The 24,539-nt window shown below is 62.5% G+C and overlaps 6 protein-coding genes across 6 annotated transcripts; 2 read left to right on the forward strand and 4 right to left on the reverse strand.

The window, feature by feature from the left end:
• The first annotated feature begins 2,407 nt into the window (after nt 1-2,407).
• Nucleotides 2,408-5,820, forward strand: CHLRE_08g373351v5 (uncharacterized protein). Its single transcript, XM_043065083.1, has 4 exons — nt 2,408-3,197; nt 3,678-4,026; nt 4,759-5,029; nt 5,195-5,820. Exons 2-4 carry the CDS (start codon nt 3,847-3,849, stop codon nt 5,197-5,199), a joined length of 456 nt encoding a protein of 151 aa, XP_042922083.1. The 5' UTR covers nt 2,408-3,197; nt 3,678-3,846; the 3' UTR covers nt 5,200-5,820.
• Nucleotides 5,821-7,167: 1,347 nt separating this feature from the next.
• On the forward strand, nt 7,168-9,170 carry CHLRE_08g373352v5 (uncharacterized protein). Its single transcript, XM_043065084.1, has 4 exons — nt 7,168-7,688; nt 8,216-8,339; nt 8,409-8,596; nt 8,737-9,170. Exons 1-4 carry the CDS (start codon nt 7,410-7,412, stop codon nt 8,746-8,748), a joined length of 603 nt encoding a protein of 200 aa, XP_042922084.1. The 5' UTR covers nt 7,168-7,409; the 3' UTR covers nt 8,749-9,170.
• Nucleotides 9,171-9,191: 21 nt separating this feature from the next.
• On the reverse strand, nt 9,192-10,717 carry CHLRE_08g373353v5 (uncharacterized protein). The gene has a single exon (XM_043065085.1). It carries the CDS (start codon nt 10,397-10,399, stop codon nt 9,215-9,217), a length of 1,185 nt encoding a protein of 394 aa, XP_042922085.1. The 5' UTR covers nt 10,400-10,717; the 3' UTR covers nt 9,192-9,214.
• Nucleotides 10,718-10,811: 94 nt separating this feature from the next.
• CHLRE_08g373354v5 (uncharacterized protein) lies at nt 10,812-15,357 on the reverse strand. The gene is made up of 6 exons (XM_043065086.1): nt 13,901-15,357; nt 13,629-13,816; nt 13,446-13,553; nt 13,075-13,384; nt 12,439-12,969; nt 10,812-12,333 (listed from the first exon to the last, which is right to left on the reverse strand). The coding sequence occupies exons 1-6, from the start codon at nt 15,083-15,085 to the stop codon at nt 11,815-11,817; spliced, it is 2,841 nt and encodes a 946-aa protein (XP_042922086.1). The 5' UTR covers nt 15,086-15,357; the 3' UTR covers nt 10,812-11,814.
• Nucleotides 15,358-15,651: 294 nt separating this feature from the next.
• CHLRE_08g373355v5 (uncharacterized protein) lies at nt 15,652-18,227 on the reverse strand. The gene is made up of 4 exons (XM_043065087.1): nt 18,013-18,227; nt 17,618-17,709; nt 16,859-17,301; nt 15,652-16,573 (listed from the first exon to the last, which is right to left on the reverse strand). Exons 1-4 carry the CDS (start codon nt 18,111-18,113, stop codon nt 16,535-16,537), a joined length of 675 nt encoding a protein of 224 aa, XP_042922087.1. The 5' UTR covers nt 18,114-18,227; the 3' UTR covers nt 15,652-16,534.
• Nucleotides 18,228-18,281: 54 nt separating this feature from the next.
• CHLRE_08g373356v5 (uncharacterized protein) lies at nt 18,282-24,487 on the reverse strand. The gene is made up of 9 exons (XM_043065088.1): nt 24,381-24,487; nt 23,891-24,096; nt 23,527-23,638; nt 23,172-23,178; nt 22,704-23,011; nt 22,493-22,625; nt 21,655-22,397; nt 21,210-21,302; nt 18,282-21,112 (listed from the first exon to the last, which is right to left on the reverse strand). Exons 1-9 carry the CDS (start codon nt 24,408-24,410, stop codon nt 20,612-20,614), a joined length of 2,133 nt encoding a protein of 710 aa, XP_042922088.1. The 5' UTR covers nt 24,411-24,487; the 3' UTR covers nt 18,282-20,611.
• Between the last annotated feature and the right edge of the window lie 52 nt (nt 24,488-24,539).

The raw sequence follows: 24,539 nt of genomic DNA on the forward strand, positions 1-24,539 counted from the left end.
GGCCGTTTGCGGTGAGGTGGTTGGCAAGCTGATTTAGTGCGCGGAAAGATGGTTGCCCCATGCGGTCAGGGGGCCCAATTGGCGGGTGGTCCAATTCCGTTCAGGCAGAGGGGTAAGAGGGGTGGCGTGTCAGGGGTGCGGGTAGACAGCGTGAAAATTGTGCCGGTCATGTCGAGGGTCGTGGTGTGTTGTATGGTGCGGGGTTGGGTGTCGGCTGAGTCGAGGATGATCCAATTAGCGCCGTGCCGTTTGACTGCAAGTACATGGCCGTAGATGCCGCTGGAGTAGCCTGGTGTGAAGATGAGGAATCCATTGGCGGCTTGTGCATGGCGGCGTGTGACGCTATGTGGGGAGTCGCCGGGGCGTACGGCGTCGTGGGCATGGAGAGCTAGTGCTTGGTTTGCTCTGTGGCAGTTGTACATGAGATAGTGGTTGACAGCGTGTGTTGAGAACTGGCCTATGGCCGGTGTGAAGGCTTGCGACAATGCAAAAGTTTCGGTGGTGTTCTCGCGTCCTTGGGCTTGACGTAAGAGCTGCTCTAGATACGACAGGACACGGTAGGGGGATACGGCAGCTGCCCCTAACAGGTTGTTGATGGCGTGTATCCAGCAGAAGGAGAGCTCTTGCTGTTCAAAGTAGATGCGTCCAGACTGGGAGCTGGGTGGAGCGGAAGAGGGAGCAGGTGGTTTGCTGCCGGCAGTGAAAAGGAGGCACTGTGTTCCGCGTCCCTTCGCTTGCCCTTGTACGTCCTGTCGCACATCTGCTATTGCAGGTGGCTTCGGCCGTGGGGCGCTGCGGGAGGCGTGAGGGATATACAGCCGTGTGCGAGCGGGGGGGAAATTCGAACCTACAGCCTCCGATACGTAGTGCGTCTGTGTCCGCAAGTCAAACGTGGCGAGCAGCTCACACCGCCAGTGCCACCAGAAGGCAATAAGCAGAGGCAAGAGGACATAAAGCATGAGCATTCTGCCGGCCAGCGGGCAAGTTGTCCACCCATTGACATGGAAACCGGGAGCGAAACGGTCTTCCCGGCTACACAAACTGTGTGTATCCTTCACCAGTCCCGCAGCAAGTATCAGCAGGGATAGGGCCCTCCTCAAATGCTCCCCCGCACTCCGGCTCTTTCATGTGGCCACCCTCGGGGGAGGGCGGGGGCATGTGGGTCTAGAGGCCTTGTATTATTTGCCCCCGCTCTTAAGGGTCTCGCTACACGTTTTGGGTTACGGCGCCATAGACGCCGCGCCGCGCCCTCGTTCGCGCGCTCGGCGCGCAAGTCTGAAAGCCCGCAGCCCCGCGCACCTATAACCCCGTGAAACCGCGCGCGGCGCGCGCGGCAGCGCGAGAACCCGCCCAACCGCCGCGACCCAAGCACGGGCGCCCCACGATCCGGGCGCCGGCGCCCGCGCGCGCGGCAGAGCTGCTCCAGCCGCGCGCGCGCCCTCGGCGTGCCGGTGCCGGGGTTAGCTTCAGGCCGGCGCGAGTTGCGCTGCCGCGCGCGCAGCGCGGCGCCCGGGATAGCCGTGATTCCGCCGCCGCGCTGTCGATGATCACTGGCACCACCGCTGGTGGTGCTCTCGCCATGCACCGGCGAGCGTATCCGCTGGTGATACACGTGAACAGTATTGCTCATTACATGGCTCATGATATTGGCACGGCAAACGTTGGAAACACGCACCGAAACGTTGGAGCCCACGTTTTGTAACTCCGAGGAAGGGTTGCACGCTGCTGGCGGTGGCCCGTTTTATGCCGCTGCTTTGTTTGCACGGCCTTCGCATGCCTACCGGTGCTGCGGCACCAGTTTGCGGGTCCGCGTTGGTCGCGAGCTTGTACAGCCGATGTACGTGCAGTAAGTTGTACCCCGCGGATCTTGGCGGCAGCCGCACTGCCCGTGGGTCACCTGTCAGCATGCTTCCGTGCTGCCACGCCCGCTCAACCCATTGCAGCAGCACACTAATAACTAGCTAGGGCCGCCTCGCAGCCATGCAGTCATTGCGCACAGCACGCAAATCCCGCGCGCCGAGGGCAAGCTGCTGATGACAGGCGCGTTTTCAAGCGGCCAATGACAGCAGCCTGTCACACGGCAGCCCCTGCAGCAAGCGATACAAGCCGGCGCCCAGTTGCTTTCCCGTGTACCCGCGGCGGCTCCTTTGTTCAGCTCCGCACACACATACGTTGTATTTACCGCTTTCCCGTGCACGCGGCCACACTCTGGGAACGAGGAGCCTTCCTTTGGCGCCTTTCGCTTCCTCGAGCCTTAATCGACTGTTCATCGGACACAATTAAGGGACGGATGAAGCACGTTCCAGGAGTAACCGGATGAATACGGATGAAGGCTGTCGACGAACCCATGTACTTTTGGTGCCGCTGGCTAGCTCTAAGTGCTTTTCTTCATCACGGTAGCCTTAATCGACTGTTCGTCGGGCACGGATTAGGGACCGATGAAGCAGGTTCCAGGAGTCACCGATGAACACTGCCGATGAACCTGTATATATTTTGGTATCGCTAGCTAGCCCCAAGTGCTTTGCTTCATCACGGTCGCCTCTCCTACCGCTTCTTGCCTGCCCTTCGCGAAGCCACGCAACTCTGCTGAGCTCGTTCAGCCCTGCAGGGCACGGTATCTAGTATAAGCTTGTTACAGTTTTGCCACATAGGCACACGCTGAGACTATAGGGGCTCGCAGCGATTGGCTAAGCTAATCATAGCGCCGAGCCTGAGCTTACTGTAGGTAGAATGATGTGCAAGATAGTAACACACACTAGTCGCTCGCTTCGGAGAGGTCTCTGCTCTTCGACGGACGCATCGACGGAAGAGACAGAGGGGCCACCTGAGGCAGCAAGGCCGTGAACTTTCGTTGATCCAAAAAACTACGCTCTCCTTGTAGCTGAGCAGCGAGAGCAGTGGCACGTGGAACAGGGGCTGCAGGCTGGTGTCTATACCCTCCCGGTAAGCAAGAACCCGCGTCTTTACTAATCCCAGTAGTCTTCACTATTAGCTGCACGAATGTCCACAATTACATTTCACAATCCTCGTGTCGGACCTCCAGGTCGGCTCCATGAAATTTGCCACCCGGGACCGCTTCGCGTGCGGCAAATCACAAGCTGGAGAGCGGAGGCTATGTGGAGATGAAAGGCTCAGACCAGGAGCACAGTAGAGGGCTTGTCACGGCACTCGTCCGGACCTCGGGCGCGGCGAGCCTGGTGAGTTGGGCAGGGCAGGGCGAGTTGGGCATGCCTGCTGCACGAGGGAGGAACGGGGCGGGGCGGGGCGGGGCGGGGCGGGGCGGGGCGGGGCGGGGCGGGGCGGGGCGGGGCGGGGCGGGGCGGGGCGGGGCGGGGCGGGGCGGGGCGGGGCGGGGCGGGGCGGGGCGGGGCGGGGCGGGGCGGGGCGGGGCGGGGCGGGGCGGGGCGGGGCGGGGCGGGGCGGGGCGGGGCGGGGCGGGGGAGGGGCGGGGCGGGGCGGGGGAGGGGCGGGGCGGGGCGGGGGAGGGGAGGGGCGGGGCGGGGCTGGGCGGGTTGACACGCACGTGGACCCGTTGTGGAGAGCCTGGCCCCCCCCCCCCCCCCCGCACCGTCACCATCAGCAGTCACGGCCCAGTGCATGCACAACTCGTTTTGGGGGGGAGCTGGGCTAACGCGTTCTACTCCGTGCTCTGACCCTCTCCTTGAACCCACCTGCAGTACGGCACGCGCCTCGACGCGGACGCTGTGTGCTGAGCGTTGAGTAGCGGAGCTGCGGCAGGAGAAGAAGGAGAAGGAGCAGGAGCGGCAGCGGTAGTGGCAGCAGTGGCGGCAGTGGCAGCTGCGTAAACAACAGCAGCAGCTAGCAGCAGCAGCGGCCAAGTCGGCCATGGCTGCGCAGCCTGACGACGTTGATGGCCTGTTGGCCTCCCTCGGCTTGCTCCCTGCCGCAACCCCGCCGTTGCTGGCGGAGGAGATGCTGCCGGCTGCAGGTGCTGCCGAGCCAGTAGTTGCAGGCGTTGCTGAACCGGCCCCAGCTGTGTCGGCTTCAGATGCATCCGACACCGAGGTGAGGCTGGGGCGGGCGCTTGCAGGTAGTTCCATGTAGCTTTCGTTTGCACGTGCTGGTTGCCCATGCGTACATGTCCTGAAGTGTATGTACCTGCGTGCTCGCTCACTCAGCAGGCGAAGGGTGGCATGGCTTCCCGCTTCGTGGCTCTGCAAGGCTGCTGGCGGCGGCGGCTGGCCACGGCTTGCAACCTGCTGCTGGCGCCGGGATGTGGGATGCTATATGCTGTGTTCGTCGCCGTCGGCGGGAAGACCGCCGCCAATGGTGGCGGCAGCGGCTGTGGCGGTGCGCGTGCAGCAGCAGGTTACGTCCGAGCGACAGCAGCCAGCAGCAGCAGCAGGTCCCATGCTGGCGCCACCCTTTCCTTTTTTTAATGTCATCCTTACAAGGTTGCGGTGGTAGACGCACTACCACCCCCGCCGCGACCTCCTGCCACGCGGTCGCTTTACCGCATGGCGATGCAGCAGCAGCTGCAGCTTCCCCCGCCTCCGGCAGTGTCTCCGCCACCCCTGCTACGGCTACCCCTCCCTCCGCCGTCCCCGCTGTGCCCACATCAGTCGTGCCCAGCCCAGCCTCCATTGCCTCCCCAGCATCCGCCACCGCCGCAGCCAACACCTCTGCAACCTCCGTCATACGTGCCGCGCCTCAGCACGGCGCAGCTGCTGTCACCTCCACACCTCCCGCGCCCTCCGCCACCTCCACCCCCCCCCCTCGCCGCCCCCGCTCGCCCAGCAGCAGCAACACTCGGCAGCGGCGGCCTCTGATTATGGGGGGCTCACCAGCTCAGACCTGTCAGACGGCCCGGGCGACTCAGAAGGGGGTAGCCGCCCCCTTGCTTCTGACAAGGGAGATGATGGCCTGGTCTTGATTGGGAATGGGCGGTCGGTGCGCACACTATCCCAGTCCGATCTCGCAGGGCTGCGGGCCGCATTACACAACACACCGCGGTTTGAGAACTGCCCTCACTTTGCACGCTACGTCACGAGGACGGTTAACCCGCAAGGTACGCACGGATGTTTAGGGGGGGCGGGCGTATGGGGGAGTGCAGTTGGCGGACAGGTTGTGGTGTCCATGTCCAGCGGGCGGCGGGTGGGGTGGGTGCGGGGAGAAAGTGGGGGGAGCGGGGCATTGACACGTCTGTTGGTGTTCTACGTATGCATGCATGCAGGGTGAACCGTCAAGAGGCTGGATGAAATGGTTGCGAAGCGCGTGCTTGGCGGGGACACTGCTGCTTCTGGAGCTGCTGCTGCGGCCAGTGTGCGGTGGCCAGTGGCACACGTGTTCTGCCGAGCCGAGGTGAATGAGGAGGTCCTGTCTAGCGCCAGTTATCGCACATGCGTGTCTTACTATATGCTCATCAAGTACACAGTGGCGAAGAAGGTGGATGGCGTGAATGGCAGTGTTCAGCAGCCGTATGTATGCCGTGTGCGCTTCTACGTTAAGCTGCCGTGTACTGCGGACTTGGTGTCGGCCGCGGGGGATGGGCTTGGTCCACAGACGCAACGGCGGTTGAATGGGAGGCAACCGGTGCGGCTGGCTATCGTGAGTGTGCAGGAAGCAGAAGAGGTATTGGAAGGTCGGCTGTATAAGGTTACAGGTGCTGTGCCGGATGCAGCGTACGTGCACTCCTCTGACGACGACCTACCCGCTATCCTGTCCTGGTATGCGTTGCCGCCGTCTGCCCTTTCAATGGGGACGGCGCAGCGCCTGGTTGTTGCGGCAGATACTGGTGACGTGGATCGCGGTGATAGGTACTTCATGCCGTACTGGCTACGTGTCATCGCAGCCTGTATGTGCCTCTTTTCCTCGTGCACAAGGCACCAGCGCAGCACCCAAAAGCGCAGGGCCATTATGTTAGCCTTGCCCGCATGGAAGCGCCGGCGTTGCCCCATTATGTTGCAAGCGAGCGAGCGGGTTTGGCAATTCCAGGGTGACCATAAAATGGAGCACAGCACCTCGGGTGTTGCTGTTTGCCAGGGGCAGCTGCCGCGGTCGTGCTTATATGCATTTGAATAACGCACTCAGCGCATCACCTTGGCAGTCTGGGCTACAAAGGGCCAAGGCCGGCACTGTACATCGGACACGGCGCGTGCCGTGTACAGCGAGCAGTCACCCGCCGGGCCTTCTCCACTCCTGGCTCCGGTCCGACCCCCCGGGGAGCCCGACATGCTTGTGGCTAGAAGCTATGTTTAGGAATCACTCTGGTTGCGGCGTATGGGTGGGCACGCACCGTGCACGGAATCCGCCCAGACCTGGACCTGCCCCAGCAACACCCACATGCATCCTGCACAGTCACTTGTCCGGTTGCCCCACACCCCTCTGCTGCTTTGGTCTCCCCCGCTTGAGGAATGCAAGCGATGCCATCCTGTTTGAGTGTCTGACTCGCAGCAGTCAGCTCTCCCACCCCTGGCGGACACGCACGCGGTAGAAAGGCGGAGTCAACATCATCTTACCGGGCGAACAACTTGACGCTGGTGGTGCATTGCTACCGCTACAAGTCAAACAAACCAGCAGCTCACTCGCGCTCTTCATTGGCCACCAGCATAACCAGTAAGCTGGCACGCAGTCAGGCCGGCGGGCGTGCTGCAAGTGCCCAGCCTATGTAGCTTAGTCCAGGTCTGTCCAACACGCTGGCTTCCGCCTTTCGTTTCCCTACTAATGGTGGCGCTGGTGTTCTCCAGGTTGGTATCGGGCGCATCCATTCTGGTAGTCCCAACGCCAGCCCGGCCGGCGTCGTCCAGCCCAGCCATCCCAATACAGCAGCCACCTTCCGTCAGCCAGCCATGGGCGCGACCGTCCACAGCGTTTACCCCCCTCCACCAGCAGTCCCAGCCCTCCCCCCTTCTCAGGAGGGCTTCCCATAGCTCCCCGCGGCTCTATGCCTGCTCAGCTCGTGCCCGCCGGTGACGGCGCCAGGCACTCCGATTGGCCTACACCGCCGGCGCCCCGCACGGTGCCTAGTAGTGCCCAGTGTCAGTGCTGCCACAAATCTAAATACAGCACATACAACGAAGCTCTATTGAACGCCCTTGCTTCTTCTTGCTACCTTGGTGTCCCTTGCAGTCCCCGGCCGCATGTTAACCGTGTAGGCAGCTAACAAACAATGCATACTATGAATATTAAATTCAACTGAATGAACTACAAATGGCCCGACAGGTAACCTCATAACTCAAAAGTTATAAGTCGACGCTCGGGCTTGCTAATGTAAATACCCGCAGAAAATTAAAGCTGCAAAGATCAGGCATGGCCTACACGCTGCGAACAACAACCTCTCGGCGCTGTTTGATGCCAACGCCGTGGAGGACCTCGAGGGCTCGCAACTGAAGTGAGTGCTCTCATAAAATAACAAAGCCGTGCGATGTTCTCGAGATGCACCGTGCGTCATGTTCACTCGCACTCACAGGCAACTGCCGGGCGCCCTCTACATTGTCGCCGACCCCACCTCCTCCTCCATTGAAGTCCATGCTTACGGCTCCATGGATGACCCTATGCTCGTGCCGAGCATCACGCACCTGGTGAAGTGCGCGTACGCAGTACACCAGCTCCGCCAGCCCCCGCCCAACATTACCATCGTCAAGGCCAAGGCGACTGGCACCACCGCAGGGCCAGCACCCAAGCCAGAGTCCTACCTGGTGAGGGAGACGCTGCGCTTTGTGTACCAGGTGCGTCTTTCTTATGGAGTACGGCGCACACTTGTCTGAAGGACGCGTACCTGCCGCGCAGAACGCCGTGCTGCCAGGCCTTCGGGAACTGTACGATACAGGATTCACAGTGCACATGTGCAACGGGGGCAAGTGGAGCAAGGATGACGGCGTGTCAGCAGGGAAAATTGCAAGCTGGATTCCTGCAGACGGGGGGTGCTGCACATGTGATGGCAGCACGTGCATGGACGCGCGGGTGAAGTTAGGGTTTCCTAACGTGCCGCTGGTGGACTACATGAAGCACGAACTTCGGAAGGAGGAGGCAAAGAAGGCTATCAGCTGGGGGGTGCGGCGGAGTACGTTCGTTGCTCAGAAGGTGGCCGAGTAAGTATGCCTGTACTCTATTGCTGCCGGCACGTAGACATGGCTTCTTTTTGCAGGTTGGAGGCGGAATGGAAGGAGGAGCGTGCCGACCACAAGGTGAGCAACTACCGTGTACGGTACGGTACAGCAGTTGTTATTGCCTACCCGTCCATTGATGCTTGTAGGCATCTCAGGCGCGATCTGGGGCCGCTGCGGCCCGGGTCCAGCAATCAGCGGAGTCTGACGCAAGTGACAGCGATGAGGAGGTGGTCAACCCGGTGGTGGCTCGCAAGGTCCGCAAGCAGCAAGGTGTGCAAGCCTCGTGTGCACGGTTGCGTGCCAAGCTCCCATTAACTCCTTTCATCCCCTATGCAACAGGTGCAACTGCACTCAGCCAGCAGCTCCTGCAGACGCATTTTGAGCGCTTCAACATGGATGGGAAGGGGGCCGGGGAGGGCTCGCTGCTGCTGGTGCTGAAGGAAGAAGGCTATGGGCTATCCAAGGCAGCCCTGGCCAGGGCGCTGCGGGATGCCAGCTTGAGATGGGGCAAGCTCACGCCGACGCAGGTAAGTGCACATGCTAGGGCGGCTACGGGTAGTTTGCTGATACTTGCAACGCTGCAGGAGGAGGCACTCGGCCACTTCCAGGAGGTGAAGGAAGAGTACGGCGAGGAGGAAGCTGTGGCGGTCATTGCTGGCATGCTCAGCCTGACGCTTGAACATGCTCGCAAGCGCCTGGCTGCGGCAAAGTTGCTCCGTTCTCGTAAGTTGATACATCCCGTCGTGACTGCATCCGTACTTGAACAGCGCATTATGATGCAGGCGTGGACAAGCAGCCGGAGGGCTCTGGGCGGGCGGTGCAAACGGCACTCAGCAGGCACACCACCAAGAAGAGTCGCGGTGGCAAGGAGGGCCACGGCAGAGAGGAACGCCGCGGTGATGATGTGAGCCGCGGTGATGACGTGAGCCACGGCGGTGAGGCGAGCAGCAGCGGCGAGGCGAGCAGCAGCGATGAGGAGGGCGGTGGTGAGGAGGGGAGCGGCGGTGAGGAGAGCAGCAGCGGTGAGGAGAGCAGCAGCAGTGAGGAGAGCCACGGCTGCAGCGATGTCGATGAGGACGCCCCATGTAAGAAGTGCGGCGGCGCCGACGCGACCGTCTTTGACATGGTATTTTGCGATGACTCTATCACGTGAACTGCCATGAATCCCCTCTCACGGCGGTGCCGATGGGCCGCTGGAGCTGCAGCACATGTGCACAGAAGCCCGTTGACTGTGCGGGCGGCGGGTTGGGCGGGGGTGCCGAAGCACTGCAGCGCGCAGGCGGGCCCGGCGCGGACTTGGAGGTCGCAGCACTGGGCAGGGCGGTGACAGCTGCCGGCGCCACCGCGGCAGCGGACTGCAGCAGCACAGGTGGCGGTGACGGCGGGGCGCTGGCGCCGACAGCAAGCCCACCTCCAGGGCTGGGCGGGGGTGCCGAAGCACTGCAGCGCGCAGGCGGGCCCGGCGCGGACTTGCAGGTCGCAGCACTGGGCAGGGCGGTGACAGCTGCCGGCGCCACCACGGCAGCGGACTGCAGCAGCACAGGTGGCGGTGACGGCGGGGCGCTAGCGCTGACAGCAAGCCCACCTCCAGGGCTGGGCGGGGGTGCCGAAGCACTGCAGCGCGCAGGCGGGCCCGGCGCGGACTTGGAGGTCGCAGCACTGGGCAGGGCGGTGACAGCTGCCGGCGCCACCACGGCAGCGGACTGCAGCAGCACAGGTGGCGGTGACGGCGGGGCGCTAGCGCCAACAGCAAGCCCACCTTCAGGGCTGGGCGGGGGTGCCGAAGCACTGCAGCGCGCAGGCGGGCCCGGCGCGGACTTGGAGGTCGCAGCACTGGGCAGGGCGGTGACAGCTGCCGGCGCCACCACGGCAGCGGACTGCAGCAGCACAGGTGGCGGTGACGGCGGGGCGCTAGCGCCGACAGCAAGCCCACCTCCAGGGCTGGGCGGGGGTGCCGAAGCACTGCAGCGCGCAGGCGGGCCCGGCGCGGACTTGGAGGTCGCAGCACTGGGCAGGGCGGTGACAGCTGCCGGCGCCACCACGGCAGCGGACTGCAGCAGCACAGGTGGCGGTGACGGCGGGGCGCTAGCGCCGACAGCAAGCCCACCTCCAGGGCTGGGCGGCGGTGCCGAAGCACTGCAGCGCGCAGGCGGGCCCGGCGCGGACTTGGAGGTCGCAGCACTGGGCAGGGCGGTGACAGCTGCCGGCGCCACCGCGGCAGCGGACTGCAGCAGCACAGGTGGCGGTGACGGCGGGGCGCTAGCGCCGACAGCAAGCCCACCGCCAGGACTGGGCGGGGGTGCCGGGGCACCGGTGCACAATAAGCGCATAGCAGTTGATGAGCTGCCAAGACGTAATAAGGGCGCAAAGCTGCAAAGCATCCTTGAGATGTTGAAGAAGTAGTTGACACGTGACACTGAGCAACCCGTTGACATGTCTCAAGGATAGTCCGTTCGGATAGTTTTTACAGGCTGGAAACCAATATAATAAGGATACTTATGCTATGTAGGTGCCACCTGCTGAGTTTCAACTGAATCGGAGGTGGTCATTTTTGGAAGGTAGTGCTTCTGGGGGTCGTTTCGGCGGGGGTTTGGGAGGTGTGAGAGGCGAGTCGCTCCAAACTGAAGGTCACCTGCTTGCGTTCAAACTCGAGAACATGCATTCTGATCCTATTAGATTTCATATTATATATGCTGGCAGCACGTTTGGTGTCTAGAGACTTGGTCAGTCCAGCACATGACATGTCGGCACGCGTTACACACTCGGCACGAGAACGCTTGCGCTGAGTAGGTCATCGTACTTCTGTACGCTGTATAACGTATGACCGGTAGCTGCAATAAAGGATTCAGCTTGATGTCAGTACCACCATTCCAGGAAGCACGCCAAGAGCGTTGGGTCCCACCGCCGCCAGAGTCAGAAACATCCCATCACCCACACGCCCGACAGTACGTCAGTCTCCAGGCCAGCTGCCTATGCTTACAGCCCGCTTTCCCGTCACCAGTGTCACCAATATCCCAGAGACAGCACTCACACGCCCGACAGTACGTTAGTGTGCAGGCCAGCTGCCTATGCTTGCAGCCCGCTTACCCGCCACCAATATTCAAGAGACAGCACTCACATACCCGGCAGTACGTTAGTCTGCAGGCCAGCTGCCTATGCTTACAGCCCGCTTTCCCGCCACCAGTGTCACCAATACCCCAGAGACAGCACTCACACGCCCGGCAGTACATTAGTGTGCAGGCCAGCTGCCTATGCTTGCAGCCCGCTTACCCGTCACCAATATTCAAGAGACAGCACTCACATACCCGGCAGTACGTTAGTCTGCAGGCCAGCTGCCTATGCTTACAGCCCGCTTTCCCGCCACCAGTGTCACCAATACCCCAGAGACAGCACTCACACGCCCGGCAGTACATTAGTGTGCAGGCCAGCTGCCTATGCTTGCAGCCCGCTTTCCCGTCACCAGTGTCACCAATATCCCAGAGACAGCACTCAAACGCCCGGCAGTACGTTAGCGTGCAGGCCAGCTGCCTATGCTTGCAGCCCGCTTTCCCGTCACCAGTGTCACCAATACCCCAGAGACAGCACTCACACGCCCGGCAGTACGTTAGTGTGCAGGCCAGCTGCCTATGCTTGCAGCCCGCTTTCCCGCCGCGAGCGTCAGAAGTGTTCCAGAGACAGCACTCACGCGCCATCCTTACTTTCTTCCGTTGCCTGTATGGTCTACACCGTGCCCCACCTTAGCTACTCAGTCATTCACTGCCTCCACCGTGCACAGCACATCAATTTTTCCTCGCATGCGGTTGCATGCTGCCAAGTGCAGCCCAAGCAACCGCCCGCGGCTACTCCGCTCCTCTACACCGCACTGTGCCTGGGTCAAAAGGCGCGCGCGGTGCGTGTAGTAATTGACCGCACACGTGCTTTCTTTGGTGATAAGCTCTAACTCCTCCGTGCACCGCACAATTTCCTCCTGCGCGCGGCGCCAACGCGCTTCCAGCTTCGGCACCCCTAGGCGCCCGTGCCGTGGCACCCACGGAAAGGCCTGCTTCTTGAGGGCCTTGCCCATAGCCCCCGCAGCTGAGAGGCCACTCCGCAGTTCTTCAGACGTGGCTCTGGGGACTTTACTCCAGCTGACGAGATCGCCCCACAGCCGGGCCACGGACTCCCGCGCCCGCCTCTCCTCTTTCACCGCAAGCTGCTGCTGGTGGCGGCGGCCTGCCAGTTTCTTGACCACGTAGCCAAGCGCAACGACGTCCGACACGGCATCCTGTCAGCACCGAAAGACACACACAGGCAGGTAAAGATTGATTGTTGTGACAGTGAATGTACAAGCATTGCAAAATGACGGCGGGCATCGCGGCCCGGAACGTACCTCTACTTCGTCACACAGTTTCGCAAGCTCGCTCTCCGCCAGCGCCGCCAGTGCTGCCTGCATCAGCACCGACCCTGGGCCCCAGGCTACTGGATCGTACCCGTGCTTGTGCTCGAGCTCTGCAGCCTGCTCCTTTATGGAGCGGATGAGGACTGGTCGCTGCCACACGGGCACAGCATCCGCGCCTGGAAACAGCAGCCCTAGACGCACTGCGTCCGAGCTGTCGTCCAGCGCATCCTCACGCTGCAGCTTCATGATGGCAAGTCTGCAGCGTGCATACTCTGCAGCAGACACACTCACGCCTGTGCCCGTGTCCGTGCCCGCGCCCGTGCCCGCGCCCGCGGCCGTGCCCTCGCCCGTGCCCGCGCCCGCGGCCGTGCCCTCGCCCATGCCCTCGCCCGTGCCGGCGCCCGCGCCTACGCCGGTGCCCGCGGCTGCGGCTGCGGCTGCGGCTGCGGCTGTGCCTGCGCCTGCGCCCGCACCGGTGCCCGCAACGGGCTCCATTGCGGGCTGCTGCAGGCGCTGTCGTACCTGCTCGGACAAGTGGCGAAGGTGGAGGCTATAAGTAACTTGTAACTAAAGGTTCAGAACATGAAGACTTCTCAAAGCAAGCCCCCCACCAAGCTAATTACACACCTCCTCGACCTCGCAGCTCATCTCCTTTGCAAGGGCTGCCTCCAGGTCGTCAACGCGCTGCCGCGCACTGGACAGGACCGCCTTCGCACGCTCACGCATGCGCCAGAGCCGCATCGGCATGTCCTCCAAAACGTCCCGGCAGTACAGGCGGCACACACGCTCCAGATGCGCCTCCCTATTCGCCGGACTCATGTACTGGGTGACCCCGCCATGCGGCCCAATGACGCTGTTGAAGATCTCAGCCGGCTCCCCAGTGCCCTGCCCCACACCACCTACGCTGGCGTGACCAAATGCCTTCTGGCAGGCGAGGCTGCAAACAGTACACATGACATTGTTAGTCATCGCCAGGGTAAGAAGTGATAGCCACTCACCTGTGGGCATACCGATGCCACGGCGGGATTAGGGGTCGCAGGCCTGCGCCCAGCTGCTGCAGCTCTGGAGCTTGCCGTCCCAGCCATTTGGTGTAGGATTTGCCCCACCTGCATTCATTGCAGTCGCAAAACTTAGCGTAACTGTATGGAACGGAAGCAGAAGCCCTACAGGAGCAAACCCACCTGCAAGCAATGTCGTACCACCAGAACTGCACCGCTGTTCCAGCGCTCAGGAGAGACAACGCCGCAGTCGTAGCGTAGGCATGACGTTCGCCTCCGAACAGGTTCATCAACCGCAGCAGCATACCGTGCCGGCATAGCACAGCCCCGACTGCCGTGATCAGGTTCTTGCGTGACTCGGCTGCAAGCACCTGTTGGGTCAGAGGGGTCGGGTTAGGGCTGTAAGGTTCTGTTAGGCCATGGTGCTGGTACGTCACTCATTCCACACTACTGACCTTATCGGCGTTGAAGTTGGAGCAGTGGGTTGCTCCAATCTGCTGCGAAGCCGTGCCGTCTGCAAGTACCTGCTGGATGAGCGTGTTGGGCAGGAAAAAGCGGCGGCGTGCAAGCTGCGTGTACTGCGCCGCGTAGCCTCTGAACGCCAGCAAATTCAACTTGAAGCATGCGTCGAAGTGCACCGAGTGGAGACAAGAAGGACCCGGACCAGAGCCCTCAGGACTGCATGCGGTGAGCAGCCATGCTGAAGCGACAGCGGCTGCACCAAGCATGGCCACAGTAGCGGTTGCCATGGCGCCGCCGGCTGGCCCGGCGCCTGCCACGTCCACACCCGCCACGCCGCCACTGCCGCTCGGCCCGGCGCGTGCGCCCACCACCGTTTCCCCAGCCACTGCAGCGGCAGCCGCTACGCCGGCTGCCATGGCGCCGCCAGCTGGCCCGGCGTCTGCGTCCACCGCCATTGCTGCACATGTGACGCTGTCACCGCAGCAGGGGCAGCTGTTCAGGGCGCCGCGAGGCCAGTCGGTTATAGTGTCCTCCGGGTAGTCCTCGATGACGTTCTGACAGTCCATATACAGCAGCAGCGCCTCGCGCATGCGCTGGCGCAGGGTTGTCGCCGACACAGAGCTTGGACGGGAGATCCCATTGCGCTCCCAGCTGTTCATCATAGCGTCACAAAACGCGTCTGCGCTGAGATGTCTGGTCCTGAATGACAGGATGTCATACATCTGCAGCACGGACTGGTGCCACCAGAGAACGTTCTTGCCAGAGTGAGCGCGGTCGAGGTCCCACCCGCTGTTCGAGTCGGAGACGCAGTCCGCCTGAACCGGCAGCAAGTTGCAGCCCTGCTTGCACGTTGTGCACCAGCCCACAGGTATTTCCGCGATCACAGGCTGCTCCCATGTGACAATTGTCACGGAACATCGCTTTCCCCGGAACACCGCGGACACGCCGCACCCAGGACATGTGCGTGGGATGGCCTGGGCCAACGCCCGCAGCGTGTCGGCGGCACTGTCGAGGAGGCGGCTGCGGCTGTCTGCCCCCGAGGCGTAGTGCTTTAAGAACGCCTTTCGGACCCTGACCTGAGCTGCAACGTCCACTGATGCGTCGTCGCCTTGCTCGGTGTCTTCATCATCGGACTCGCTGTGCACATGCGGCAGCGGATCCGCTGCTGAAGCGCCCATATGCATCTCCACGTTAGCATGTTGCTCTCCCTCATCATCTTCTAGCTGGTGGTGGCCTACTTGCTGTTGAGTGTTGCTTTGTTCAATGCGAGGTCGCACACGCACTCTAACTTGATTCGGGTTTTTCCTCTTCGCAATTCGATCCGTCCTTTTAGCGCCTGCACTTATAGGGTTTGGAACTTTGAAGTCCCTAAGTGACATTGTAACTGGTCCAAGCTACTGTGGCATTTTGGCACTCCTGCTACATAAAGCTAGTCCGTCCAAGAAGTGATGCTGACATCTGCTATTGAGGTTACGATATGCAGGCGCGCGGTCCAGGCCCATCGGAGTGCCCGGCGCCGTCACCGGCGGGCACGAGCTGAGCAGGCATGGAGCCGCGGGGAGCTATGGGAAGCCCTCCTGAGAAGGGGGGAGGGCTGGGACTGCTGGTGGAGGGCGCGGGCGCGGTGTTCCGCGATGACGACATTTTGGGGAGCCGAGGGCCCTCCCCACGAGGGGGGAGCCCCGGTACATGCGGTTCTCCCCATGAGGGGGGCGCTCCGGTCCGTGGGGAACCCCCCATACCTCGCGTTTACCGTCGGTTACGAGGTAACATGTGAATTCGCAACTTGCGCTACTGACTGCCTACTCTCGTGCCGCCTGCAAGCCCACTCCGCCTTCCGCTCTGGTCTACGTACGCATTAGTTCCGCAACACTCGTCAATAACTAATCCCGCCAGCAGCCGTAGCCTGGCAACTTCATGACCAGCCACACGCACACCTCAACCCGCAGCCCTATCTATCGCAGCATCACATACACAGTAGTCAAGCAACGTCTTCCCTTTCCAACCAAGTAGACAGCAGCATACGCAGGAGCCCCGATCCACTACGTATGTACGCCTGGCTATTGCGCTTCTAAGCTTGTGCACGCATGACGCCACCGCACACGCCGCTGGGCGCTACTAGAAGCCCTCTGGCGGCAGGCACTACCTCGAGCACTCCCTCGCACCCGCGTCACATACTAAGTCTCCCGCAGTCTAGTCCCCTTCGCGGCGTTTGCCCACCGCTGGTTCCTGCACCTGCTGCCCCTCGGTACTCCAGCCCAGGTACTTGCACACTGCCTCGTACCAGGGACCCTCCTTGCTCGACCTAGCAACCGATGCCACGCTACCCCCGCGTACTTCAGGAGCCCCTAGGCCCTGCACCATATCTTTCAGCGCATGTACGGCCTTTTTGGCAGCACTGTTGCTGCCGGACTCCTTTGCCTCCTGGATCATCCGCAGCCCCCCGACTTGCTGCCTGGTCACCTCCCCCAGGCTGCCCATCGCCTTGACCATTTGGGCGACACGGTCTAGCGCAGGCATCCGCACAAAGTGCGAGTATCCGAACCTGGCAGGCGGCGTGCCGAACTCCGCAAACACACCAGTTTGCAGAGGCCCCGCCGCCGTGCCGGTCCTGGCGTCCAGGTCGTTCACTTTAGGACCACGATGGTGAGGTCAGTGGGCAGGACCTGGATAGCAATAGCACAGCATGCGCTTAGCGGCTGCCAGCAGGTGTTGAAGCATGTACTTACGTAGCGTCAGTACCCACGTACCTTGAGTCCAAACCCTGGCATGCAGAAATGGCCGCCCTCCAGCTTGCCTGTCCCGGCGTGGATGATGCTGAAGGGACCTACACAGCAGTTGGTTGTTACACTTCAGGCCCCACCGCACATGCACCGGACATTCAGCTCCCCCGCATTTCCCCTATGTGCCCAAACATTGCGCCGTCCACCCCGCCCCGTAAGTAAACGCACCTGGCCGACTGCGCCCACCCACGCGGCCTCTGCGGTGCTGCCCACCGCCTTTGTCGCGCGAATGATAGCGTGCTGCCCAGTCAGGTCCAGCATCCGCCACGGCAGCTGGCGCTCGAGGTCAGCCCACCACACCGGCGACTCACGCGCGAAAGTCGCGTACGCTTGCACCAGCGTCTCACCCGGCTTGCGCGGCCGACACATATCATTGCCGGCCGTCACCCTCAGGCCGGCAATGCTGTACAGCTTGATGGCGTCGCCCGACAGGCGCTTCATCTCGTCCAACACCCTCAATCGGTCGGTGGGCTGGGGGTCCAGGTCAGCCGAACACAAGGCCCTGCCAATACCGTTGCTATCGGTTACCTCCGGCAGGGGCTTCGCAGCCAGCTTGTCCTCGTAGACAATGCTCTCCACCAGGCCGTTGCCGTCAAGCACCACACCGCTGGCTGTGCAGCAGGGCTCTAGGTGCAAGATACGAGCGCACACGCCGTCCTCCCTACATTGCAGGCGGTTGGCGTAGTTAAACCCAGCTAAACCGCATCAGACACGTTCCACCACGAACGAAGTAAAGAGACGGCTGCCCTTCCCCTGTCCCCCTGGCGGGAACCGGCCTGGACGCGAAATGCAGTTGTTCGCCCCCTCCAGGCCACTTGGGGTGGGCAACGCCGCAGATCGCTGCCTTGACAATGCACGCGTACCCCTGCTATCAACATCATCTCCCTCTGCCCCTTCCCCGTTCCCGCACCCCACCCTTGTACTCACGTTCCCTTGGTGTTGTCGGGGCACCCAGCAGCACGTGGGGAAGAGTAGCCCACTGCTTCACGACGGCCAGGCGCATCTCCCTCCGCTCCTTGCTGCAATACAGCAGGGGCCAGATCAGCAGTCAGCGCCAATTAGTGCCCCCACGGCTGAGCTCAGAAGGCGCGTGCACAAGGTACAGCGCTCCCAGCATGCTCACCTCTTCAGGCTGGAGTGCGGAACCAAGCCCTTCTTCGTTGCCGGGTGGCAAGGCTCTGTGTGCCACATGCCGGCCTGGCCGGGATAGCCAGCGCTCCCTGAGGATCCTTGCCGCGGCTTCCGGTGGTGTTTATTACGTGGGAACACAGGGGTGAGAAGTCTGGGGCGAGGCCTGTGGGCTCGTGGGGCCGGCCCCGCACCTTGCCCCTGAACCCCCCAGTAATCCCGCAGCAGTCGCTGACGGCCGAGCTGAGACCGCCGCGTTTCCTGAGCTGTAAACTACTTTAGAGATGTATTGCATTCAATGTTTGCTTCCTGAGCATAGCAGCGCATCTGAGCAGCGGGCTGTGTCGACCGACGCAGCAATGAACCCCCCCGGCCACTGCTGTCACTTGGCGCATGGCTTTAGCGGTTGATATCAATAGTATGTTGTTAGTTTAGAGTACCTGTCGCAGAAGTTCGGGCTTTTCGGGTGTCTAACAGAAAGTGGTCGCGCGTCCACCGGCCGGGGGATGCCAACCCATCTTCGTCAACTCGCCAAGTTGTGCACGCAGACGTAGCCACACTGCGCATATTGACTAATGCCTATAAAAATAAATCAATCCCAACACCCAAAGCGGTCCAGGAGGGTGGGGTGCTAAACTCCGCGCCTTCGGCCGCCTCTCTTCGCCTGTACTCAACAAATGAGGCTTGCCTCCTTTCCAGTACACGAAATTAAGAACGCAGAGGATGAGGTGCAGCTACTTATCGCCACACAGCTTGGACTAACCATTCACGCATATGAGTGTACATCAACGCCGCCTTACGGCTGTAAAGAAGAAGGGCGCTGGCCATGTCAACAACGGATAGACTAGCCACTGTAGAGTCTCGGGCGCCGGTGTTGCGCCATTTGCCCCGCTCGCGACCCATCCACCTTCGATGCGCGCAGGCACAATTGTCAGTACCCGCAGACATGGCCCTGGGGTTCCGCCGGTTAGTGACGGTACCTGGATATGACTGGCGCTACAGCAGGGTTCCTCAGGTGCTTGGCGTGCGTTCCCAACCTGCATGTGCCTCTTTTCCTCGTGCACAAGGCACCAGCGCAGCGCCCGAAAGCGCAGGGCCATTATGTTAGCCTTGCCCGCACGGAAGCGCCGGCGTTGCCCCATTATGTTGCAAGCGAGCGAGCGGGTTTGGCAATTCCAGGGTGACCATAAAATGGAGCACAGCACCTCGGGTGTTGCTGTTTTCCAGGGGCAGCTGCCGCGGTCGTGCTTATATGCATATGAATAACGCACCCAGCGCATCGCCTTGGAGTCTGGGCTACACAGGGCCAAGGCCGGCACTGTACATCGGACACGGCGCGTGCCGTGTACAGAGAGCAGTCACCCGCCGGGCCTTCCCCACTCCTGGCTCCGGTCCGACCCCCCGGGGAGCCCGACATGCTTGTGGCTAGAAGCTATGTTTAGGAATCACTCTGGTTGCGGCGAATGGGTGGGCACGCACCGTGCACGGGACCCCGCCCAGACCTGGACCTGCCCCAGCAACACCCACATGCATCCTGCACAGTCACTTGTCCGGTTGCCCCACACCTCTCTGCTGCTTTGGTCTCCCCCGCTTGAGGAATGCAAGCGATGCCATCCTGTTTGACGTTTGTTCTGCTGATGGTGTTGACCACACGTTTACGGCGGCTGACACCAACGTAATAACCAGGCAATGGCGGCTAGGCTGGGACTGACTGGCATGCATGCCCTGGTTGTTTGCATGCGCACACATAGCATTCGATCTCGCCCTTGCAAGCGGGGCGGCTCCTCCTTCCCCTTTCGCCCTGCTGTCTTGTACGAGTGTCTGACTCGCAGCAGTCAGCTCTTCCACCCCTGGCGGACACGCACGCGGTAGAAAGGCGGAGTCAACATCATCTTACCGGGCGAACAACTTGACGCTGGTGTGTGATGGGACAGTGGTAAGGCAAGTTGGCACAGTCCTGTAGGGTGCACCTGATTCCCATACCCAACAAATGGCAAACAATTGGCAGCGGCAAGGGCAAGAGTGCGCGGCTGGTCGAACACCGGAGTTACTGTACCGACGAGTTGCTGGCTGGCTGGAAGTCCTGGCATGACTTGACGCTGGTGATGCATTGCCATCGCTACAAGTCAAACAAACCAGCAGCTCACTCGCGCTCTTCATTGGCCACCAGCATAACCAGTAAGCTGGCATGCAGTCAGGCCGGCGGGCGTGCTGCAAGTGCCCAGCCTATGTAGCCCAGTCCAGGTCTGTCCGACACGCTGGCTTCCGCCTTTCGTTTCCCTACTAATGGTGGCGCTGGTGTTCTCCAGGTTGGTTTCGGGCGCATCCATTCTGGTAGTCCCAACGCCAGCCCGGCCGGCGTCGTCCAGCCCAGCCATCCCAATACAGCAGCCACCTTCCGTCAGCCAGCCATGGGCGCGACCGTCCACAGCGTTTACCGTCGGTTACGAGGTAACATGTGAATTCGCAACTTGCGCTACTGACTGCCTACTCTCGTGCCGCCTGCAAGCCCACTCCGCCTTCCGCTCTGGTCTACGTACGCATTAGTTCCGCAACACTCGTCAATAACTAATCCCGCCAGCAGCCGTAGCCTGGCAACTTCATGGCCAGCCACACGCACACCTCAACCCGCAGCCCTATCTATCGCAGCATCACGCAGTCAAACGTCTTCCCTTTCCAACCAAGTAGGCAGCAGCATACGCAGGAGCCCCAATCCACTACGGCTATTGCTACGAAGCCCACACATCCACACGCCCACGCGTGAAGTCACAGAATGCAAACACGCGCCGCAACCTAGGGCCCTGCTAACGGCCTTCCTTCCATCTCCAAGAGCTCTCGTAGCCGCTTAGTAAAATGCCGCATCTGGGCACCACCTCCGGAACCTGCCGCGAGCAGCCGTAACGCCACTTCCGGGCACATGGCGTCACATGCCAACTGCAGCATCGCCTCGACGATTGGTGCCGCTGGCTTCCAGCCCTCGCTCCGCTCCCACTTCTCCGACAGCAGCTGCCTAACCAGCCCGATCATCCGCAATTTCCCGCTCACGCTGCTGCTAGACATCTGCACATCCCGGACAGCCATGCCCAGCTGCTTGTGCTCCATGCCCCTGTCCACGCCGCCGAAGAGGCAGTACGGCAGGCACACCCCGACGCTGAATACGTCAAAGCCCTGCACATGCAAGGGGCCGCGCCATGCCCGGGCGCCCCGGCTGGGCAACACCGGCGACGGGGTGGCCTGGGCCGCGAGGGGCTTGATGCCATCGCCCTCCGGAGGCCGGAACGTCTTAGTGCCGGCCTGTGAGTGGAGTGGCGGGGGTGGGGTGTCTTGGAGGCTACGGACAACCGTCACAGCTGTCCAGCCCGCACACCAGCCCGCACACACGCGCACGCACCTGGCTGTGAGCGGTACCAGCTGCGACCATCAAGTCAAAATCGGCCAGGGCGCCCAGCAGCAAGTCACCACCCTCTCCGCCGCTGCTGTACACCTGTAGGGACGGGGCGGCACGCGCGTTGGTTTGGAGGGGAGGGTCGGTGGTGAAAACACAAGATGCACCGCCCCACTGCGACTAACCGCGCCTTACCATAATGTTCTCCGGCTTGAGGTCACGGTGCACGAGCCCAGCCGAGTGGAGTGAGGCGCACCCCTCTGCCGCGTCCGCCAGGCACATTAGGACGTCCGCAATTGGGCAGCGGCACAGGTTGTCGAGCAGGGTATTATGCCGAGCGGCCGGTATAGCAAGCCCGGTCACCGCGCCGTCGGGACCGTGCACAGCGCCCAGCACGCAGGGGCGTGAGGTATGGGCTGACACAGCTCGAGGCCATCACGTTTGCACAGACATACTTGAAGACTGCGTCAGATGGGGCCTGGTGACGGTGCTTGTAGCGCTTGATGGCGACCCAGGTGCCGTTTACCACCCCTGCGGTCACCGTGCCGAACCCTCCCTCCCCGAACTTGACTAGACCAGCAGCCGTTTGGGCGCCCTTGTTCCCTGCCTCCGCCAAAGCAGCCCGCTCCATGCCGCAGGCTTCCGCCTCCGTATACCTGGTGACGGCCTTGATGGAGAAGCCAAGCTGCTGCCATGTCGACTCGGAGGCCTCCAGCACATCCACGGCGCCCGCTGCCGGCAGTGGCGCCGCCTCCTCGGGCAGCACCTCCGCCGGCGCGCCGCCTGAGCCCTCCGCCGCCGCCGCCGCAATGCCCAAACGCTGGGTGTTGGGCGGCACAGCCACGGCGCCCGCTGCCGGCAGTGGCGCCGCCTCCTCGGGCAGCACCTCCGCCGGTGCGCCGCCTGAGCCCTCCGCCAGCGCGCCGCCTGAGCCCTCCGCCGGCGCGCCGCCTGAGCCCTCCGCCAGCGCGCAGCCTAGGCCCTCCGCCGCCGCCGTCTTGGCCGAGAGCTCCATCGGCGGCGCGAGGAAGCCCAGGTCTGACTCCGGGAGCCGCTGACGCCACCAGGCAGCGACGACGGAGACGTTGGACATGTTGGCCACCGGGTACGCGTCCACCTCCACCGACTCTGGCTTGGCACCAGGCTCGCCATAGAATTTGGCGAAGACCCACGCCTGGTAGGCAGCCGTGCTCCCTGCAGGCGCGTGGCACATGCGCGGATTGTTTAGATGACTTGATCCGCACCCAGTCCGCCACGCAGGATTCCACACCGCCCCCCTGCCCACCCACCCTCTTGCTTGACGCTGAAGCGGTGCACCAGAACCATCGGGCCGAACTCCAGCACGCTCTCGACGATTTCCTCGGGGTGCAGCCCAGGCCCCAGCTTGCTCCAGTAACCTGACTGGCACATCAGCACCAGCGCCTGCGACAGGAACGATGAAGGGCCCCGTCGGCGACCGGCACACACAATCGAATGGATAGGTAGTGTACAGACTCGCACCTTGAACACCCCGTTCACCCCCAGAATCCTCCCCGTGTTGGCCACCGCAGCTGCGTTTATGCCCTCAAAGAAGCTGTACATGAACTCGGTGCGCGCCCGCTGCGGCAGCACCCGCTCCCAGCTGGCGCCCTCTGCAAGCTCCATGTTGTGCTGCAAGTTGAGGATGCCGGTCCTGTCCGCCACCCGCTGTGCAAGCTGTACATACACGCCGAAATCCTGCACGTGAGCCCTAAGAACCCTCCGTCTGGTCTGCACGGTGTCTTCCACCAAGCTCGAGATGTCGCTGATGTCCGCTGGCGGCACGAGCCCTGGGTGGGAGGGGGAAGGTAGGGCAGATTGACGCGGAGAAAGCGTTTTGTGATCCCCTTCATACCACAGCCAACGACGGGGTGATACGCGCGGGGCGGTGCGTTCCATTGTATCTGCTTGGAGGCAAGGGAGCTGCAACCCGAGAGCACGCGCGCGCACCTTTCTTCTGCATCGTTAAAAGCCGTGGCGTGCGACAACTCCACAGCCCACGCCGTGCCCACGCCTACCGCACCCTTGGCGAAGATAAGCGCCCTGCGCATGGAAACGGGAAGGGGGCCAGCGGTCAGCGTCAATCACCAAAGTCCTCTCACCCGTATTGCCAACCCATCAACCTATCCAATCCCACACACCAAACTACCCGCCCCCGCGTGAGCACGCGACCCATCCACCCTGAAGTACCTGCCCATCGCCCCGCCAAGGCCGAAGAAGACACTTGACGAGCTGAGGCCCAGCGCCACCAGGAAGATCATGATGCGCCGGAGCCCCGAGGCAGTGACGCCGCCAGGCATCCCACCTTCGGCACCCCGATGCTGCCGTAATGCCTCTCGTTGGTCTTGGAGATCTTGTCGATGGTGATGTACATCAGTGACAGGGGGCCCGGGGGCGTCCGCTGCTGCCGCCCCGTGCTGTCGTCCCGTGGCGGCAGTGGCGCGGCAGCCGCTTGCAAGTGCAGGGGCATACGCTGGCACCGCCAGCAGGTGCCCCGTCCCCAGGCTCCGCCAGTGCCGCCCCGTGCTGTCGTCCCGTGGCGGCAGTGGCGCGGCAGCCGCTTGCAAGTGCAGGGGCATACGCTGCACCGCCAGCAGGTGCCCCGTCCCCAGGCTCCGCCAGTGCAGCCGCCTCGTCACCAGGCGGCACCGGCAGCGGCGGCAGCTCGCCGCCTGCCGCAGCGGCCACCGCCAGCAGCTGCTGCGCCGCCAGCCTCCCCGCCCCCCGCCGGCTCCGCCTGCGCAGCGGTGATGGGCGCCGCGGCGGCCGCCTCGCCTGGCTCCTCGTCATCCACGCCACCGGCGCCCTCCTCATCCGAGGCGTCAGTTGGGCTGCCGACATCCGAGCTGCTGCTGCTGTTGCTGCTCCTGCTGCCCTGGCAGCGGGCGAGTCGGGCAAGGTCCACCCGCCTGAGGGCCGCCAGGAACTGCTGCCTCCCCAACTCCCCGCACGACAAGAAGTTCAGGAACTGCAATGGAAATCCGCTACTGGGCGCCACCGGGAGCGGCCCCGCTGCAGGACACCCCAGGTGGAAACGCCACAGCTGGGTAACATCACCGCTGCCGCTCCCCAGCTGCTGCAGACACCGATTGCGCCTTCACGAGGATGGGGGCGCCCCCTGCCAGGCGACACTGGAGATCTCCACGCAGGAGGTCGCACTTGCTTCCGAGGCCTAACGCTGGCGAGCATTTGGTCATTCAATGAGAGTGTGTGGCGTGCATGGCGAGCTTGTGGCTAGTAGTGCTATTAGTGTCACGACTTTTTGGACAAATGGACATTCACAATTGGCCCATTGCCCCGTTGCAAGAATGCCTGTTC

Source organism: Chlamydomonas reinhardtii, chromosome 8 (genome assembly GCF_000002595.2).
Source record: "Chlamydomonas reinhardtii strain CC-503 cw92 mt+ chromosome 8, whole genome shotgun sequence".
Taxonomy (NCBI): Eukaryota; Viridiplantae; Chlorophyta; class Chlorophyceae; order Chlamydomonadales; family Chlamydomonadaceae; genus Chlamydomonas; species Chlamydomonas reinhardtii.